Source organism: Curcuma longa, chromosome 19 (genome assembly GCF_044706935.1).
Source record: "Curcuma longa cultivar G26 ecotype Majalengka, Jawa Barat chromosome 19, ITB_CL_G26_1.1, whole genome shotgun sequence".
NCBI lineage: Eukaryota > Viridiplantae > Streptophyta > Magnoliopsida > Zingiberales > Zingiberaceae > Curcuma > Curcuma longa.
In genome coordinates this window covers 3,153,566-3,173,920 of record NC_133879.1, presented here as the reverse complement: position 1 = coordinate 3,173,920, position 20,355 = coordinate 3,153,566, and the positions used below count along the sequence as shown (strand labels likewise).

The 20,355-nt window shown below is 34.6% G+C and overlaps 1 protein-coding gene across 1 annotated transcript; it reads left to right on the top strand.

Annotated features, from left to right (window-relative positions):
* Positions 1 to 8,973: 8,973 nt before the first annotated feature.
* Positions 8,974 to 12,433, top strand: LOC141812626 (uncharacterized). The gene is made up of 3 exons (XM_074700637.1): positions 8,974 to 9,624; positions 10,964 to 11,109; positions 11,990 to 12,433. Exons 1-2 carry the CDS (start codon positions 9,028 to 9,030, stop codon positions 11,093 to 11,095), a joined length of 729 nt encoding a protein of 242 aa, XP_074556738.1. The 5' UTR covers positions 8,974 to 9,027; the 3' UTR covers positions 11,096 to 11,109; positions 11,990 to 12,433.
* Positions 12,434 to 20,355: the final 7,922 nt, after the last annotated feature.

Below are 20,355 nucleotides of genomic sequence, written 5' to 3'. Positions count from 1 at the left end.
TTTTATTTCATTTTACTATTCATATGGAATTACATAATGAGAAACCTAAACATTTTTTCTCTACTCTTTATGTAGGAAATCACGAGGATGGATTATAAACCGCTGAAGAGTTACTCCTTGCCAATCTCAGGAAGGACACTAGATCCCATTGTGTTACCACAGATTTTTGCTTCAAGTTTCGAGATTAATCTAGGCCTTATAGCAAAAATTCAAGAGATCTAATTTAAGGGAATTGAAGCCGAGAATCCTTACACTCATCTCATATACTTCCACAGATACTGTAATACGGTGAGATACGAAGGAGTTTAAGCTGAGTTTATTTGGTTATTATTGTTTCATTTCAGTCTCTGCAACTCAGCTAAAGATTGGATGCACTCCCTGCCTCCCCAAAGCATCAGGTCATGGGATCAATTAGAACGAAAATTCATAAGAAGTTCTTCCCACTAAGGAAAGCCATGACTTTAAGAAATCAGATTCCAAATTTCCAACAAATAAAAGAGAGTCTCTATGTGATATTTGGGATAGACATAGAAACATGCTTCAGTAGTGTCCACATCATGGAATAGAAGAGTAGTTCCGAATCAACTTTGATTATGTAATGCCTTATTTATAATTTAGGTGCCTAGAACTTTTCTGGACGCTGGAGGCTGAGGTGCTCCTACCATTGGGACTTTTCCACCTCACTACCTCGCTGGCCTCGTTCCGCTGACGTCCGATCACTTGGAACCAATTCGGGCCCCTGAATGTCTAGTTGCCTGGATCCAGATAAGGAAAACTCCATTATAAGTTAGTACAAAACACAAAAGTGATAGGAAAGAAATAGTTTTGGCAAATTATTTTGTTCTTGATTTTTTGATTTTCAGTGAAACTCTAAGTCAGATCGACCTATTGTTCCCCTCACCGGGAATGCGTCCTCACCCACTCCTCTTGGGAAGAATTTATCTTTTGATAACCCAATCCTCTAGATCTATTGGACTTTTACTTAGCCTCTATCCTCGATCCCTAGGACTTCCACCGCTAGACGTTTGGTCCTCCAGATCCGCCTAGTCTTCTACTTGGTGCTCTGATATGCCAAGTCTTCCTGCCTAGTCCTCCTGACTAGAACTTTCTTGCCTAGCCTTCCTGAACAGAACATCCATGTCCACTGCTTCTGACTAGGGCTTTCCTATGCTTAGCTGCTACTAGGGCTTTCCTGTGCTACTTGCACACTTAGTTTAGCTCATTAGTTCTCTTAACAGACTTAACTTGAATCCTTTGTCATTATCAAAACTTAGGATTCGATCATATGGTGCTCCCTGCATCAATAAGTACGTGCAAAGTCATGCACGGGAAGACGCTCGTTTACTATTGGCATCCTTTCCGCAACTTTTTCAAGAATGGAAGAAAACTTGTCTTGCAGTCTAATAATATAATGAAACACAAGTGTAAAATAGTAAGACTTCATAATGAAACCTCCCGTGTAACCAATGAGGAAGTCCTTGAGCGCAGCGCACCCTTCTTGGAACTTCCCAGATCGCACGAGTTGGAAGACGTTCGTATTTAGCAACACCGTAGGATGACAGAATGAGGAGAATTAGATGTCTTCCTTATGGTGCACATTCAAGCCTTTATATAGACTCTTCCAAGCGCCTAGATCCGATCCAATTTGATCTGATCTCTTCGATCTTTATCAGGGTCGATTCTTCTTAATCTGAGTGCTTGGACCATCCAAGGGCGGACCGTTCGGGCGCTTGAAGTAACATCTTGGCGCCCAGATGTTACTTCAAGTAGAGAAACTCCTCTTACAATCCAATAATATAATAAAACGCAAGTGCAAAATAGTAAGACTTTACAAAGAAACCTCCCGTGTAATCGATCCGGAAGTCGTTAAGCGCAGCGCACCCTTCTTGGAACTTCTCCAGTCACTTGAGTTGGAAGATGTTTGCATTTAGTAGCATCGCAGGATGAAAAATGAGAAGAATTAGATGTCTTCCTTGTTAGATGTTCGCCCTGTTGCGTTGTGCATGTTTACACGTTTTGCAAACGTGCGCAACAGAAACAAGATAACAATTAAATCTAATTATTATAACACACGTATGCAAATACAGGATATAACAAGTACAAGACATGATTAGGACACAGTTTCCTTCTGTAATCAACAACACACCATATACATAGCATTATCTCCCAACTCATCCGACCTTTTGATTTAACGAATAAATCTCACCCTTTGATGAATTAAAGAAATACATACTAAGTATATATGCTTGTTATTATATCGAAATTAAGAGCATGCACATCCATACTAACTGAGGTCTAGTTCGTTTATATAGTCAGTATAAATTGAACGACCTCAAACGGTTCTGCTCAATACACACAAAGTGTACTAGTGTATTCTAATAGTCAAGATAAACTAATACTAATAGAAAAAAAAATACAAGTACAAGAAAGGAAGGAAATTGTTTTTTATTAATTGATTAAGGTAAGAGTGCCATACCCATAATTGAAATTACAATTCGAATTAAATTAGTAGTTAATCTGTTAACTAAGATATTTGATTACTTGATAACAATAACCTTATTTATTTTTTAATTTAAATTTAAAGTACGGATCGTACTATCTATATTCGAATTATTTCCTTAATATACTATATTATATAATATGCCTATAAATTACCAGGATGGAATATTGTATTATTCCAGTTTTAGTAGAATGATTAAAAATTTAATTTTTTTTATGGAACATACATATCAATATGCATGGATAATAACTTTTCTTCCACTTCCAGTTACTATGTCAATAGGATTCGGGCTTCTACTTATTCCGACAGCAACAAAAAATATTCGTCGTATATGGGCTTTTCCTAGTATTTTTTTCTTAAGTATAGCTATGGTATTTTCAGCCAATTTATCTATTCAAGAAATAAATGGAAGTTCCATCTATCAATATCTATGGTCTTGGACCATCAATAATGATTTTTCCTTAGAGTTCGGATATTTAATCGATCCACTTAGTTCGATTATGTCAATACTAATTACTACTGTTGGAATCATGGTTCTTATTTATAGTGACAATTATATGTCCCATGATCAAGGATATTTAAGATTTTTTGCTTATATGAGTTTTTTCAATGCTTCTATGTTGGGATTAGTTACCAGTTCAAATTTGATAAAAATTTATGTTTTTTGGGAACTAGTGGGAATGTGTTCTTATTTATTAATAGGATTTTGGTTCACACGACCGACTGCAGCAAGTGCTTGTCAAAAAGCTTTTGTAACTAATCGTGTAGGGGATTTTGGTTTATTATTAGGAATCTTAGGTTTTTATTGGATAACTGGTAGTTTTGAATTTCGGGATTTGTTCGAAATAACTAATAACTTGATACACAATAATGGGGTCAGTTCTTCATTTGCTACTTTGTGTGCCTTTTTATTATTCCTCGGTGCAGTTGCTAAATCCGCGCAATTCCCCCTTCATGTATGGTTACCTGATGCAATGGAAGGACCTACTCCTATCTCGGCTCTTATACACGCTGCTACCATGGTAGCAGCGGGAATTTTTCTTGTAGCTCGACTTCTTCCTCTTTTCATATCCATACCTTACATAATGAATATTATTTCTTTAATAGGTGTAATAACAGTACTATTAGGAGCTACCTTGGCTCTTGCTCAAACAGATATAAAAAGAAGTTTAGCCTATTCTACAATGTCTCAATTGGGTTATATTATGTTAGCTCTAGGTCTAGGTTCTTATCGAGCTGCTTTATTCCATTTGCTTACTCACGCCTATTCTAAAGCTTTATTATTTTTGGGATCCGGAGCCATTATCCATTCAATGGAACCTGTTGTTGGATATTCACCAGATAAAAGTCAGAATATGATTCTGATGGGCGGTTTAAAAAGATATGTTCCAATTACAAGAACTACTTTTTTATTAGGTACACTTTCTATTTGTGGTATTCCACCTCTTGCTTGTTTTTGGTCCAAAGATGAAATTCTTAATGAGAGTTGGTTGTATTCACCAATTTTTGCAATAATAGCTTGTTTCACAGCAGGATTAACTGCATTTTATATGTTTCGCGTGTATTTACTTACTTTTGATGGGCATTTGCGCATAAATTATAAAAATTACAGTAGCACCAATAATAGCTCGTTCCATTCAATATCTCTATGGGGAAAAGAAGTTCCAAAAAAAGTGGATAGAAATTTTCTTTTATCAAAAATAGAGAATATGGTCTTCTTTTTTTCAAAGGATAGATATAAAATATCTAGTAATCTAAACAAAAGAAGACCTTATTCTTTCGAAAAAAAGTACATTTATACTTCTATGTATCCTCACGAATCGGACAATACTATGCTATTTCCTCTGTTTGTTTTGGTACCAAAATAAAAAATAGAATATACAATTGGTGACCTGCGACCATGACGTAAAACCGGATATAGAAACGAAGGAATCACAGAGTTGAAGACGGTGAATGTGCCGGAAATGGACAGATTTGAACTAGGGCTACGTCGGAAACCACGGCGAATATCCTTGTGGGAAAAAGAGGTAAGATTTTAACTGGGTTAATTTATGACAGACTCATATAATATAGTGGGATGAAACTAACCGACTTATCAATTTAACAGATTAAAAAAATTTTAATTCAATCTAATTCAAAGCAGATTATAGATTAGATGGGTCAATCAAGAGCGATCAAATTAGAAATCAGTCGCTAATTTTAGCGACCGAATTCTATTTCGGTCGCTAACTTTAGTTACTGAAATATATTTCGGTCGCTAAATTAATGACCGAAATAGAATTTAGTCGCTAAAATTAGCGACCGAATTCAAAATCGATCACTAAAATTAGCGACCGAATTAAAATTTCAATCGCTAATTCTATCATTAATATTTAAAAGAGGTGCATTTCTTTAAATGAATTGAACATATAAAAGAGTAGTCTCTTGGCAAAAGTCTAACTGTATAAGATATTAACTGCATTCCTAACCACGTAACAGGAGGGTACCAAACTAAATAAATAAACTCCTCAAAAGAAAAATGCCTACTAGTATAGTAATAGCATTTCATGATTATTCATTCTACTGTATCTCTCAACAAATCAAATATAAATTTCTTAAATTAAAAAAATAAAGAAAAAAGACTCACTACAGCTTCTTTAGAAGACATGACAACGATCGCAAAACGTCTCTTTTTTTATTCCTTTGTCCTGATCACAATATCCTCTACACCACCAAACCTCTAAAACAGCTCTCGCAACATTACAGCAATATAGTCTCCCAAATTAGTCTCCCAAGATACCTTCAACTTCCTTTCCTTATCCAATGAAGTTCCTCTCTTTTCTGGCTCAAATGCCTAACAAATTACAGAGACAATCATATTTAAGATAATTTAATTTAGCGATCGAATTCAAAATCGATCGCTAATTAATGATCGAATTCAAATTCGGTCGCTAATTTTAGTGATCGAAATAGATTTCAATCGTTAATTTTAGCGACCGAATTCTATTTCGGTCGCTAATTTTAGCTATTGAAATATATTTTGGTCGCTAAAATTAGCGATCGAATTGAAATTCGGAGAAGGAGATCCTGCCAGAGAAGGAGATCATGCCGGAGAAGGAGATTGGAAAGGGAGATCGTGCTGAGAAGGAGATCCCGCTAGAGAAGGAGAGACGGCAGAAGAGAAGAGGAGCGTGTGTAGGGTTCGGAAGAGACGGCAGAAGAGAAGAGGAGCGTGTGTTTCGGGTTTGGGAGTGAGGATTCCATAAAAAAATGCTAATTAGCGACCGAATGCCGGTTTGATCACTAAATTATCGATCGAACGCCATTTCGATCGCTAATTAGCGGTCGAACACCGGCTCAGTCACTAATTAGCGATCAAACTCCAGTTTCGTCGTTAAATTAGCGACAGAACTCCTCTTCGGTTGCTAAATTAGCGATCGAACTAGAGTTCTGTCGCTAAATATTAATGACCGAATTAAAATTTCATCGCTAAATTCTTCCTCGTCATACAATCCTACAATTACCGACCCTATTAAATTTTGATTGCTAATGTAGCGACCGAATGTTAACTTCTGTTGCTAATTTATCGCTAATTTAGCGATCGAATTCTAATCGGTCGCTATTTAGCGATCAAAGTTAAAAGTCGGTCGCTAAATTAGCGATCGAATTTTAATCGGCCGCTAATTTCGTTGGTATTTGTTGATTTTTTTTGTAGTGCCTCTTCACCGAAAGGAAGGCATAGGATGGCGTAGTGGTCAACGTCCTCGTCATCAGCCGATTGCGTACTACGACCTCCGACCATGACGTGAAACCGGATATAGAAACGAAGGAATCACAGAGTTGAAGATGGTGAATGTGCCGGAAACGGACAAATTTGAACTAGGGCTACGTCGAAAACCACGGCGAATATCCTTGTGGGAAAAAGATGCGAGATTTTTTTATCTGGGTTAATTTATAACGAACTCATATAATATAGTGGTATGAAACTAACCGACTTATCAATTTAACAGATTAAATTTTTTTTAATTCTATCTAATTCTAAGCAGATTATAGATTAGACGGGTCAATCCATGAGTCTGTTAAAAAATATTAAAAATTTTAACTTTGAATTATAATTTAAATTGATTAAATTGAAAATTTTAAATTTTAATTGTAATTTTTAAACTTGAATTGTAATTTAAATAGATCAAACCTAATTAAATTTTTTATCTTAATTTTAAAATTTTAAAATAAGTAAATAAACTTTCTTAATCCACAGGCCAACTCAAGGCCACCGCGGGCCAATCCATGCGGGTCATGAGCCTAGACGCGTCAACCCATCTAAACTCATCTGAAAATGGATTGATAAAATTGCAACCAATCCATCTAAATTTCTTGGCGGGGCGGATCAACCCGGCGAACCTAATCCAAATTGACGGCCATAATTTTAACCGCTTTTAAATTTAAAAAGGCACACTTAGTTTATAAAATATAAATGACTGTGATGATTAAAAATCGATAAATAACATTATAAAATAAATTTAAAAGCATAATTTATCAAATGATAATTTTATTTTATTGTTTCAATTATAAAAAATTATCAAAAACTTTTTGTAAATATATTTTAATTGTCATAGTAACAAAAAAAATTTAAAAAAAAATAGAAGAGTGGATGAACTTATATTATTGAAATTTGAGCTTGATTTTGTATTTAATTAATATTTGAGATTTATGAAATTTTTTTAATCCATATTTGAGATTTGATTTTGTATTTAATTAATATTTGAGATTTATGAAATTTTTGTATAATTTTTAATGTTATTTTTTATTTTTATATATACTCTAATATAATATAATATTTTATTTTCATTAAAATAGTCATTTGATGTGTTTGATAGCCTGAAGCTCAGGTCCCCGAGCATACATTTTTATACGCCATTTCTCTGTGGATTGGCATGGACAAATTTACTAACTATGTGAATATTAAATTTATTGATTTAATTTATCCACGATGACCTTTTTAATAATTATTTTTATATAATTTATTATTTAAAATAATTGGCATCCTTATTTTCAAATGGTCCAAGCCGAGTCAAAAAATAATTCACGCCTTAATCCTGCAAGAAAGAAATAACACACGTGAATAATGTGAAGTGCCGCCCGCCGTGAATGTTTGACCAAAAGTCAAATGTGGTAGCTAACATTCATCCAAGTCGACCTAATTGACCAGACCTCAACCTTGTCCCGACGTCCAATTATTTTTCACCCACTTTTTATTTTTATTAATTCCGAGAGGCCACATTTTATCCTTAATTAAGTATGTATTGTTTATTGTATTCGTAGGCAACTTTTCTTTAAACAAAAAATAATAAAATAAAGCTTTTTATTTAGATGAAAAAAAAATCATCTAAGCAAATGAAGTTTTCTTTTTAAAAATTGATAAAGGAAAACAATAAAAAGAATCAATTACTTACTTTTGAACAAAAATAATAAAGAGGAGGATGGAAGAATTTGTGTGTTTTGAATAAGATTGTTATCGAGGAGAAGACAAATAAAAATTATCAACTAAAAAGTTTGCTATTAGTTATTTCCTTTCCTTTTGTCCCTAAAGAAAAAAAAATAGCATAAGGTAAAAATATAAGATAAGTTGAGAGGGGCATAATAAATTTTCCCTATAATTTATAAAATAAAATTTTGAATATTTTTAAAATTTATTTTAAAATGATAGAAAATAGATTAAAAATACTTTAAAAAACAAACTAGAATTTTAGAAACTATTAATAAAGATTTTTTTTTTCAAAAGATAATTAAGCTTAATATTTATTTTTGTATTTTATCCATGTAATTTAGAATAACGGTAAATTAGAGAAAACTTTCCAAACCCTATCCGTATAATTTAGAATAATGGCAAATTAGAGAAAACTTCCCAAACCCAAATTGAACTTTGTGCGTGTGACAGAAAAAATAATGATAGGTAGCATAAAAAATTGTAGCATGAATGTAGCATGACACACTGCATGCAATGGGTTCCATTGACATACAGTGGGATCCACATCCATGCAATTGAGTGTGTACATTCATGCTGTATTTTTCATGCTATCTATTATTACTTTCGAGCCCAAACTGAATTACGGATAGAGTTTGGAAATAATTAAATTAGATTAAAAATGATAGAATTTTAGAAATGCTGCAATTTTGAATATTTTTAAAATTTATTTTAAAATGATAGAAAATAGATTAAAAAAACTTTAAAAAAAACAAACTAGAATTTTAAAAACTATTAATAAAGATTTTTTTTCAAAAGATAATTAAGTTTAATATTTATTTTTGTATTTTATCTATATAATTTAGAATAACGGTCAATTAAAGAAAACTTTCCAAACCCTATCCCTATCCGTATAATTTAGAATAACAGTAAATTAAAGAAAAACTTTCCAAACCCCAACTGAATTACTTTCGAGCCTATAAAATAAGAATAACACTGTAGCTTATCAAAAATACCTAATTGCGCCATTCCCAATTTTCGGCCGAGCCCTGCTTCGTCTTCAACTCCGTAAAACGAAGGAATCATGGTCGGAACACGCAGTACGCAGCAATCGGACGAGGACGTTGACCACTACGCCGTGTTAGGTCTTCCTTCCGGCGAAGAGGGTGCGAAGATGACCTTAAAGGAGATCGAGAAGGCATACCGCAACCAGTCGCGGATCCGCCATCCGGACAAACGACCCGACGACCCCAACGCCACCGCCGACTTCCAGCGACTCAAGACCTCCTTCGAGGTTCTCAAGGATGATGCTGCTCGCCGCGTGTTTGACGCCCGCCTTCGTGCTCGCCGCGAGCGAATCCTTCGAGACTCGGCTTTCAATGCCAAGCGGAGAAAGCTCGCAACTGATTTAGAGGAGCGGGAGCGAGCGGCTGAGGAAGAAGATGCAGCAGGCCTTGCCAAACAGGCCGAGCGTTGGGAGAAGCACGTGGCGGCCCGTCTGCAGAAGGAGCTTGCCGAGTTCCAGGCGAGGAAGACCAAGAAACCTACTGCTGCTTCCAATTCCAGGCGAGGAAGTCCTTTTTCTGCAAAATCTTCTGAATCTACGAACCCTACACAGAACAATATCATTGGTGCTGGATTTCAAAACTACGAAGCTTCTATTTTGAAGAAACTTCAAAAGGTATAATAAAGTATCTTGTTTAACTCTTACCATCCGTTCAGTATTAGATTTTGCACATTATAGTGCTTGATTTAGGAGATTACCTTTATTGGCATTGTTGACATGCTCAATTTCAAGTGATTCTGTTCAAAAAATAGTATAAAAATGATTAAAATGATTGGGTTCAAAAATAGTAGAAAAATATGAGATGCAATATATCTATAACATGCTAGTATGCCACATACAAAGTATGCAATATTGACTTGGGATGTGCCACAATAGAAAATTTCATTAGAAATTTAGAAAGCTTATGCTGTCACCATTGGCAGAAATAAGATAAAGTAATCTGCTTCCTTGCCTAGTCAATACAAATTAATTATTTTATTTCTTTCTTGTTATGAATAAATCCTATTAAGATTTTTGTTAAATTTTATAGTAGCAACATCATTGAAGTTATAATTCATTTTTGTTCATGTGAATCGGATCTTTAACTAAATTAGTTTGTCTAGACAACATGAATACTCGACTAGGCATGTTGGGAAGGAGTGTTTGCTAACTGTAACTAGGCCTTAGTAAAAGGGATCTATGTAATTTACTGTAATTTGTCTTAAATCAATTCTTAGAATAAATTAGCAAATTACAAGAACCCCTAACTAAAGCTTAATTATACCTGGGCTGCCTCCACATTTCAAAATTTTATTATTTACCTATTCTGTATGTATTTAAGGTTTCAATCTTTCTTTTTTATTTTTGACATCATCATACTTTCATTTACTTCGTTTTGGTGGAGATATTATTGCCAGAGAATAGGTTCTTGGAATTGTACCATGATAATTATTATTTACCTATTCTGAATTTGAGCTAGGCCTCACCTTATAGCAGATCTTATCTAAATGGTCGATGCTTTTGGTGCAGTTGGATAACGCAATGTAACAGCCTTGAGGTTTCCATGCAAATTTTCGTGTGAATGGGAATTGTCATAAAAAAAATAGAAGGAAAAAAAATGATTCTGTGATTCTACTCTACAAACACACCAAAGCAGAGGGACAGGGGATAGAGGTCCTTTTGTAGTTTAACTCTGAATTCTACTCGTGTAATAGCAACATGGCATGCAGATTTGTATTTAGTAATTGGTTGATTGAGATCTGCGGAAAAAAATCATGTTTTTTTTTATTGATCTGGTCTTAGTTCTTGATTAGGTTCTTTGTTTCCATGTCTTATATGCATATTGACCATTATTAAGTATTTAGGAGTGGTATGCCAAGGTAGACAAATGACAAACTTTTTATCATCACCTAGGCTCTTAACTAATTGTTTCTACATACTGTCAGATGGTATGCTAACTCGTGTATTATGTCAGGTTGCTGCTACACAGAGTATGTGTGGTGTTCAAGCTGTGTCTCCTGATATATCAAGTCCTTTTTCTGCAAAATCTTCTGAATCTACGAACCCTACACAGAACAATATCATTGGTGCTGGATTTCTATTTTGAAGAAACTTCAAAAGGTATAATAAAGTATCTTGTTTAACTCTTACCATCCATTCAGTATTAGATTTTGCACATTATAGTGCTTGATTTAGGAGATTACCTTTATTGGCATTGTTGACATGCTCAATTTCAAGTGATTCTGTTCAAAAAATAGTATAAAAATGATTAAAATGATTGGGTTCAAAAATAATAGAAAAATATGAGATGCAATATATCTATACCATGCTAGTATGCCATATACAAAGTATGCAATATTGACTTGGGATGTGCCACAATAGAAAATTTCATTAGAAATTTAGAAAGCTTATGCTGTCACCATTGGCAGAAATAAGATAAAGTAATCTGCTTCCTTGCCTAGTCAATATACAAATTAATTATTTTATTTCTTTCTTGTTATGAATAAATCCTATTAAGATTTTTGTTAAATTTTATAGTAGCAACATCATTGAAGTTATAATTCATTTTTGTTAATGTGAATCGGATCTTTAACTAAATTAGTTTGTCTAGACAACATGAATACTCGACTAGGCATGTTGGGAAGGACTGTTTGCTAACTGTTACTAGGCCTTAGTAAAAGGGATCTATGTAATTTACTGTAATTTGTCTTAAATCAATTCTTAGACTAAATTAGCAAATTACAAGAACCCCTAACTAAAGCTTAATTATACCTGGGCTGCCTCCACATTTCAAAAATTTATTGATGAACATGTTTTATTGGCAGAGTATTTTTTTTTCCAGTTAGTCTAGTTTGATTACTTGTGTTCTTTAACTTGTTGGATGAATGTCATTTTGAATTGAACTTATTAGATGATTTCTATTTTATTCTCTCTTGTTAATTCTGCATCTATTATACATATACATTCTGATTAATATTGTTACTTTTTGAAATTTATTTAGGGATCATCTAGAAATCTAGTAATCTACAGTGGGAGCTAGATGCAGGAAAGAAAGAAAGAAAGAAACATCTGCTTGCTGTTATTTTTCTGAAGGTGACTTTTGATGGTTTGGTGCTCAAAGCGTGATGAGAGATCGATCGATCGATATACTGCAAAAAAGAAACATCTGCTTGCTGTTATTTTTCTGAAGGTGACGAGATGCAGGAAATTGTAACTGATGAATATATAGTACGTAGTTAGCTAAAAGTGATGAATATGATCAGTACGAATGCATGCATATGTGCATGTTTATGGTGTTTGTCAATAGTTGGATATCGCTTTGACATATCGCTTTAACAAGAGCTTTGACATATCGCTTTAACAAGCCACGAGCTGTGTGCCATTGCTTAATTTGTCGTCGTCGACTACCTCGTTGAGGTTGCAGTGAATGGAAGCTTCGTAAAATCCTTGCAATTGTTTGGTGAATCTATAAATTTTAGGAAAATGTAGAGAGAAACATTCTCATAGATGTTTTTGTTTGTTTTACGGATAAAAATTCTAATTAGCATTTGTAGAACAAAATCTAAGATTAATATTTACGATCCATAAATTTTATCTTTAATGTGGGCACTTCGCTCAAAGGGTGCCAGTTTTTTTATTTTTTATTTTTTTATTAAAAGAATAATTAAATATTAAATTTATTTAATTATAAGGTGCCAATTTATATTTATTTTTAATTTAATTTAATTTTATTAAAAAATAATTAAATATTAAATTTATTTAATTATAAAAATATCTAAATTAAATCAAGGGTAATATACTAAATGTAAAATTTACACTAAAACCTCCAACCAAATAAGTTTTTGTTGTATTATTTAAGATTGAACCAAACAACATAGGTTATGTTTTATTTTTTATAACCTCGGTTATGTGATTACTAGGTAATCACATAACCAAGGTTATACACGATAACTTGAACCAAACAATCCCTAATGAAACTTTGACGATTTTTAGTGATACTTGATGACGATGCTTTGATTAGATGGGAAAGGGACTAAAATAAATTAAAATATATTTAGTAACAAAAATAGATTGAAAATATTATAAAAATACATTAATGCATCCTTGATTTGTCAAAAATTTATTAAATTTTTACTAATTCAATGTCTAGAAATGTGCTAGGATAGATATGAAGTTGAACTTACATTTCTTACATATGATTGTTATGCCAAATGTGCACAGACCGTGATACCTTTTGATTTCATAATTAAGCAATGTATCAAGAAGTGACCTAGACAGTTTTGACCAGCCTCCATCTCACCTAGGTGGAAGGTGATTCACATTAAGTAGACCATTTAACAGGCTCCCCAGGCATACCACATAGGTGGGCTACATGACCTAGGTACTTTGCCTTGGCAGTATAGGTCATTTGCTGGAAAAAATTATCTTTTGAGGGTTTTGTTCACTTATTAAAGATAACCTTAATTTCTATCCACCTCCATTTGAGGCCTTCTCCCCTGTTGTCTGTAGGTCTTTCATTTGCCATTTTTCCATGTGACGCTAATCTTTCAATTGTGATTTCTGGCAATCTTTTGTTGCCATTGACAATGTTTGAAATCTCGAGTCGTTTCACTTGATACAGGCGAAAATTTTTGTTCCACCAACGGATCAACACTGGCACCGGCACAATGTTCCAACTGGATGAAGGAGTCGTTTGAGTTGGACGACGCCTTCGAAGGTGTCCTGCGGGCCCCGGTTGCGCAACTCGCGCATGCACTGAGCCATCGTGGTGATTTTTTTTTTAAACTTAGGTTTTAATAATCAACTTCTAGCTATAGTATAGTTGAGATAATCTAAATAACATTAATTAAAGTCTCTCAAAATTATCCTATTATTTTTAAAAAATATTTTAGTTTTTTAAAAATATTTAGTTTAAAATTTTTATTTTTTTTAGTTAATATATTTTATATTTTAAAAATATCTAAATTATATCGATACGGCACGATACGACACCGAAATTGTATCATTCTAGTCCAAGACCGAAATTTCGACACGACTCAATATTTTAAACCTTAACTACTGACACCATTAAATTATTAGCGGAATGATTTTGTGGCAAACATGTGGATGGCAAACTTGTGGACAATTTCATTGGAGTTAAAAATGCCACATTATCATTCATCGCCATGTTTTTGCAAAAGGATAAAGGAGTTGAGAGAGATGTTTTATATAAAATACAAGTAGTATGGTTGAAATGAAAGAGAACATAAAGTATTCTTTGTGGTCGTAAAATACTTCTAAAACTTAAAGGGAAGTTATATAAAGTAGCGGTTAAACCTATTATGTTATATGAAGCTAAATGTAGGATTATGACTCAAACATACAAACAGATGAGAGTCGTAGAGATCAGGGACGGATCTTCTCAAGGGCTATCCTAGGCTCTAGCCCACCCCAAAGATTTTTTTATCTATTGTAAAAAAGTTTTTGTAAAAAAAATTTCACTATTAGATTATTACACATTGGTTCTTTTTGTAAAAATTATTTTACTTAGCCCACCCCTTCCACACCCAAAGCCCAGCCCATCTTCTTTTCCTGGATCCGTCCCTGGTAGAGATAAAGAGGTTAAGATGAATATATATGCGGACATATGAAGATAGACGGGATAAGAAATGAGAATATTAGAGAGAAAGTCAGGGTTGCACTTATTGAAGGAAAATTCTGACAGACACGTTTAAGATAGTACAAATATGTACTTAAATGATCAAAAAATATTCTAATTAGGTGATGTAAAATTATAACAAATACGCACATTATGACAAATACACACACTAAAGAAGACTTGTTAACAATGATAAAATAGGATAAAATTTATTTAAATATAGATGATGATATAGTAGGGGATAAGACTCAATGACATAGGAGAATTTATATAATCGACCCCCCTAAATGGGATAAAGCTTGGTTGTTATTATTGTTTATCTAAATTCTAAAATTACTAAATGAAAATCAAAACTTAATCCCTGTCATTCCTTTACCCATACTGTTGTCTCTCCTTCTACGTATGTTGGAATCAAAACCATTATATAGTTCCCTTCCTCTGGCAACAATGTTCAAAGCCCCACTGATCATCTTTTTCTGTGTATTGCTGAACCAACATCGTGCTTCTTCAACCTGATAACATTGTTGAAGTTCTCAATGTTCTTGACACTTTAGCTAAGTTTGGACACAGCTCCAGCCAATCATCGTAGCTGCTCAAACACATTCCCAACCCACCATCCAAAACTCCATATCCATTCCACTGTGACATTGGATTTAAAATTTTCATTTACCAATCCTATCAACAAGAAAAGATATCTCAAGGATCCATGTCATTTTTCAATACATGGAATCAATCTTAGATCCAGTTGAGCCAGATTCAAGTAGTCTAGCAGATAAATAATAGGAAGCATTAGTGATTAAATGTGAACAAACCTCAATTTGGATTCGAGCTTCAATTCTAACAGGAGGAAAGAAATCAATAGACAATGTCCTATGATGAATTTGGTTTGATGATATGGATGGCATAGATGTTGCAGTAGACTAATGTGGTAGTGTTGGGATCTAGGGAGTACAATGCAACAAGTTGTTCATCAGTGTAATGGATGTCTACCATGTGGTGTCTTGAACTTGCATGACAACACCCTATTAGCCGGAGGTGCAGCAGAGCAGTGAAATCTTCGAAGATCCAATTATGCTAACAGGTGATCTAGCAGGATAAAGTGGGAAACATTAGGGATTAAATGAAAACAAATCTCAATTTGGAGTACGAGAGATGATGCTATCTATATGGTGTGTTGTTGATTATAAAAGAAATATGTGTCCTAATTATTTAGGCTGATAATGTCCTCTTGAGGAGCTCATAAAGATTATCATGTAAACCCTGCATGTGGACTTAGTTATGCATGATAATAAAGTTAAGTGATACTATTCTTAGATTCAGAAGTTAATTAATTGAGTTATCAGTAATTTAATTAATTGGCGAGCATACGATATCTTAAACACAGGGAAATTAATACACTCATGATAAGAAGGAGCTCATATTGTAATATAGGATTGGTGCGGTAGTTCAATAATAACTCTTTAGTGGAATGAATTATTATTGATGGACTTGAGTTGAGTGTTCCGGGAGAACACAGGAAGCCCAACCCCATCAGGAGGCCTAAACCAATTCTTCCTCTGGGTCCCTATTGTAGCCTCTAGATAAAGTCTCGTATTTACCTAATGAGATTCTGTTAGAATTCTGTTAAGAATTCTGTTAAGCATTCTGTTAGAATTCTGTTTAGAATTCTATTAAGAATTTAGTTAATAGAATTCGATTAATTCTAAATAGAATTATGTTAATTTTGTTATCCAATAAAATTTTATTAAATTTTATTATCCAACAAAATTATATTAATTCTGTTATTTTTTTCTAAACTTTCTAAGATGGCAAAGCTATAAAAGAAGAGGAGAGGAGGCGGCTCAAAAACACACATAACCTAACTCCTTAAGAGTTGTGGCCGACCACCCCTTGTTGTTCTTCAACCTAGGGTCAACACCCCTTTCAAGAGTCTCTCTTCTTCAATTTAGGGCCGACGCCCACATCAAGAACCTCTTCTCCTTGTGATAGGGTCGGCGCCCCACTAGAACCTCTTCCCCTTGTGCTAGGGCTGGCGCCCCTAGTAGATCATCTTCCTCTTGTGCTAGGGCCAGAGCACACCTTGCTCTTCTCCCTTGCTAGGGCCAGCGGCCAAGAGAAGAAGAAGAGAAAGAAGAAGAGAAGGGGGGAGAAGAAGAGGAAGCTTTTCCTCTTGTTGCCATCGGTTTAGAGGAAAGGAAAAGAAGGATTTGGATGAAGTTTGTCTTGGTAGATCGTCGCTCACACGACGTCCAAGAAGAGGTGAGGAATACAACAGAAGATCAAGAGGTCTTCGGGTACAAATATCTTCTCATCCAATCTAAAGAAGAAAGGTACAACTATTTTATTCCGCTACGTAGTTATTCCTTTTGTGTTATTTCGTATGGATCTTGAATACCAACACAAGAGTCCAACGACCTTGTGCTTCAATCAAGCATATGGTTGATCGAACATGTGGGTTGCTTGGAAAGATTCCGTTCTTGAAAATTTTTGTCTGACAGAAATTGAATAGGACGGAATTTCAGCGCCTTCAGTATGGATTAATGAACTTTTGTGGGCAACTGGTTTATACAGATTTTATCGTATTCGATATAGTTGTAGTTGTAGACTTATAAACTGCATGTGAGTATCGATGTTTTAGATTTATGTTCGTGGTTGTATGTTTTTACTTGGAGACGTCGCATTTTGCTTATTTTGGTTTTTGTGCATGTGATAGTAGTTGTTGTGGTCGTGTAAGCCTTATATCTTATCTGTTATGCATATATGTGGTGTGTTGTTGGACGTGTAGTCCATATTATGGCCGTGTTGGCCTTTTTGTACACATGTATTCAGGAAAAAATCACTGTTACAGGGAAAATACTTTCAAAAATTTTCAGATTGCCTCCCGGGATGTAACAATTTAGTGGTATCAGAGCTTAGGATCATTTCTTTTGGCTTTTCGTTGTATTCATGATTTTAGGTTGGATTTATCGTTGCGTGTGTGCCCATTTTCGATATCTGACGAATTTATCGTTGGATTTGTCGTGTATTTGCAGTCTTCAAAATTTATCATTGCATTTATAGGTTTATTAGATTAAGCATTTAAGTTTAGGATTTTATCGTATTAGTTTTAGGGTTTAGGCGTAATTTATTTTTGAATTTGTCGTCGTATCGATTTTATCGTGTTTTGTGTACTCGATCCGAGTTGTGAGATGGACAGACAACGACATGAATTCTCCAAGCAAGTCGTAAGTAATAATTTCTAGTGCATTTATTACTGCCCTATAAATTTATTGTAGTTATAAATTACTAGGTGACATTATGGCCCCTGGAAGCCGAGGACGAGGTCGACTAGCGAGACGACCCATTACATCAATAGAGCTAGAGGTTTCTAAGCCTGTTATGGATAGTCCAGAGATACCTTTGCCAGATCTGGTACCGATTGCAATTAACAAGACTGGGGATAAGAGTCGGATTCTAGCACTAGCAAAATCAGTGAAGGATCAGATGACTTTATTCCATGGGAGATCTGACCCATGGCTTGCTCGTTCGTGGTTGGAGAATTTGATTGGTACCTTCGCGTATATCACTTGCACTGAGACAGAGCAAGTAGAGTTAGCAGTATACCACCTTCGCAATTAGGCTGTCACGTGGTGGAAGACTCAGAGGACGGTACTCGGAGATCGAGGTTTATCTTGGTTATCCTTCCGAGAGGCTTTTGAGATGGAGTATTTTTCAGCGGCATTCTGTATGATGCAGCGTCAGGAGTTTCTGAACCTTAAGCAGGGTAACCGTTTGGTTACTAAATATCATACAGAGTTTTTGAGATTTTCGGAGTTTTGGCCACAGTTAGTAGCCCAAGACCATGATCAGATGCTCCAGTTTACTCAGGGACTGGCTACATATATTCGTCTGAAGATGTCTAGTTATACCGTTAGCACATACAGAGAGGCACTGGACCGGGCTCTGATTATTGAGACGACACAACGGCAGGTAACTTGGGAGAGAGACGTAGAAAAATCGAAGGGTCCGAATTCACAGAGTTCTGGTTAAAAGAGGCTAGCTCAGGGTTCCGGGACACAAGATTCTTCCAGAAGACAGAAAGAGATTCTTCCAATTTTGATGACGAAAATATTTTCATTGCAAATATGTGATGAAATTTATTCGTCGCAAATTCGCGATGAAAATAAGTTTTCATTGCAAAATCGGCGACGAAAAATTTATTCGTCGTAGATTATCGATTATTAAAGTTTGTGATGAAAAATAATTTCATCGCAAAGTTACGATAAATTTGATGACAAAATTAAATTGAATTATTTATCGTAAAATTAACGATGAATTTATATTTTTTTCGTTACAGAATTTGACGATGAGCAAAATAATTTTCTCATAAATTTCATCACGAAATATTTTGACGATGATTTTTTTAAAATTCGAAATTCATCTCAAACCATTTAAATTTTTGTATCGTGATAAACATAGTCACAAGTAACTGAAAAATATATATTCCCTCGACCGGGTGCTTGCTTCATATTTTTATTCATATTGGAATTAACCTAATCCGATATGTTTAAGACTTGGAGGCCAGCCTAGCTACCGGTTTGATCTGAATTAATTCATCTAATTTAATTTGGCCCATGTAATAGCTAGCGCAAATTAATCCAAATTGGTTGAAATTTTTTACTTTTAATTTGTCGCTTACTTACTTTAATTGATTGTTTATTCAACAAATTTAACTTCCAGATCTTACGTATAAAAATAAATAATATTGTAAAATTAACTTTAATCCCGCAAGTCCCACGAGACATGCAGTGGGACATGCACCACAATGGATCTTACATATATATATGTGAGTCAACTTGGAACGCACTAGCTAGCTACGTTCCATAATCTTAATTTATTACGTACTATTAACACGTGATTAATTAATAATTGGAAGTAGATACATGCATTGATAAAGGTTACCATTGTGTATGTGAATGAATACAAGATTAATTCGAAGCATTATATCTTGTGTGAGATCCACTAGCTCGTCGCCATATTACATTAATTATTACTTACTTTTTTTTTCCAAATAGTGTAAATCTATTAATTGACGCATTAATATAACAGGTCTTGATTCTGTCTTCTTGTGTGTGTGGAGTCCTTATCCACGAGACGCGATAAGACGCGAGCTAGGGCGATCGACGCATGCACTTCTAAATCAAGCTAGCGTACATAAACTGATGAACAAGATCGACGACTGATATATTTATTTTCTGTTGCAGGATTAAGAATCGAGATTGCTTTAATTTACGTACAGCTGCTAGTCGATCGGGATTAATGCCGACGAGAGAGCCATTTACAATATATGTTTGTTTATATTATATATTTATAGATTCACACACGTAAAGTACTGGGCCTCATGTATACGTGCTTAATTCGCATCAGCACAACATGCACGAACAATGCTTGCAGACAATCCTTAATTTGCCATCCTCTCCAAGTTATCAAGACAAGTGAATGAATATGTTAGAGCTGAGGGAGTGCCAGATCTCTTTCAGGACAGGGATTGATTGATTATATTGATGGTAACCGGCCATTTCATTTGGGAGCTAGCTAGCTCTTTTCATTAACTATACTGATGCGGGGAGTCAAGGAAGATGAAGTGGCCTTTCTTTAAGGCACCGCTAGGTCAAAATCTGAGCCACGGCAGCGAACCCCCTCCTCTCGATGAGGAAGACTCCCATTTCGGCAAGACCCCTAGGCTCGGC

Excerpts from the sequence above, each read along its gene's own strand:
- LOC141812626 (XM_074700637.1), top strand. The coding sequence starts at position 9,028 with ATGGTCGGAACACGCAGTACGCAGCAATCGGACGAGGACGTTGACCAC. Across the intron at positions 9,625-10,963 it reads TTTTGAAGAAACTTCAAAAG|GTTGCTGCTACACAGAGTAT; the intron begins GTATAATAAAGT and ends GTATTATGTCAG.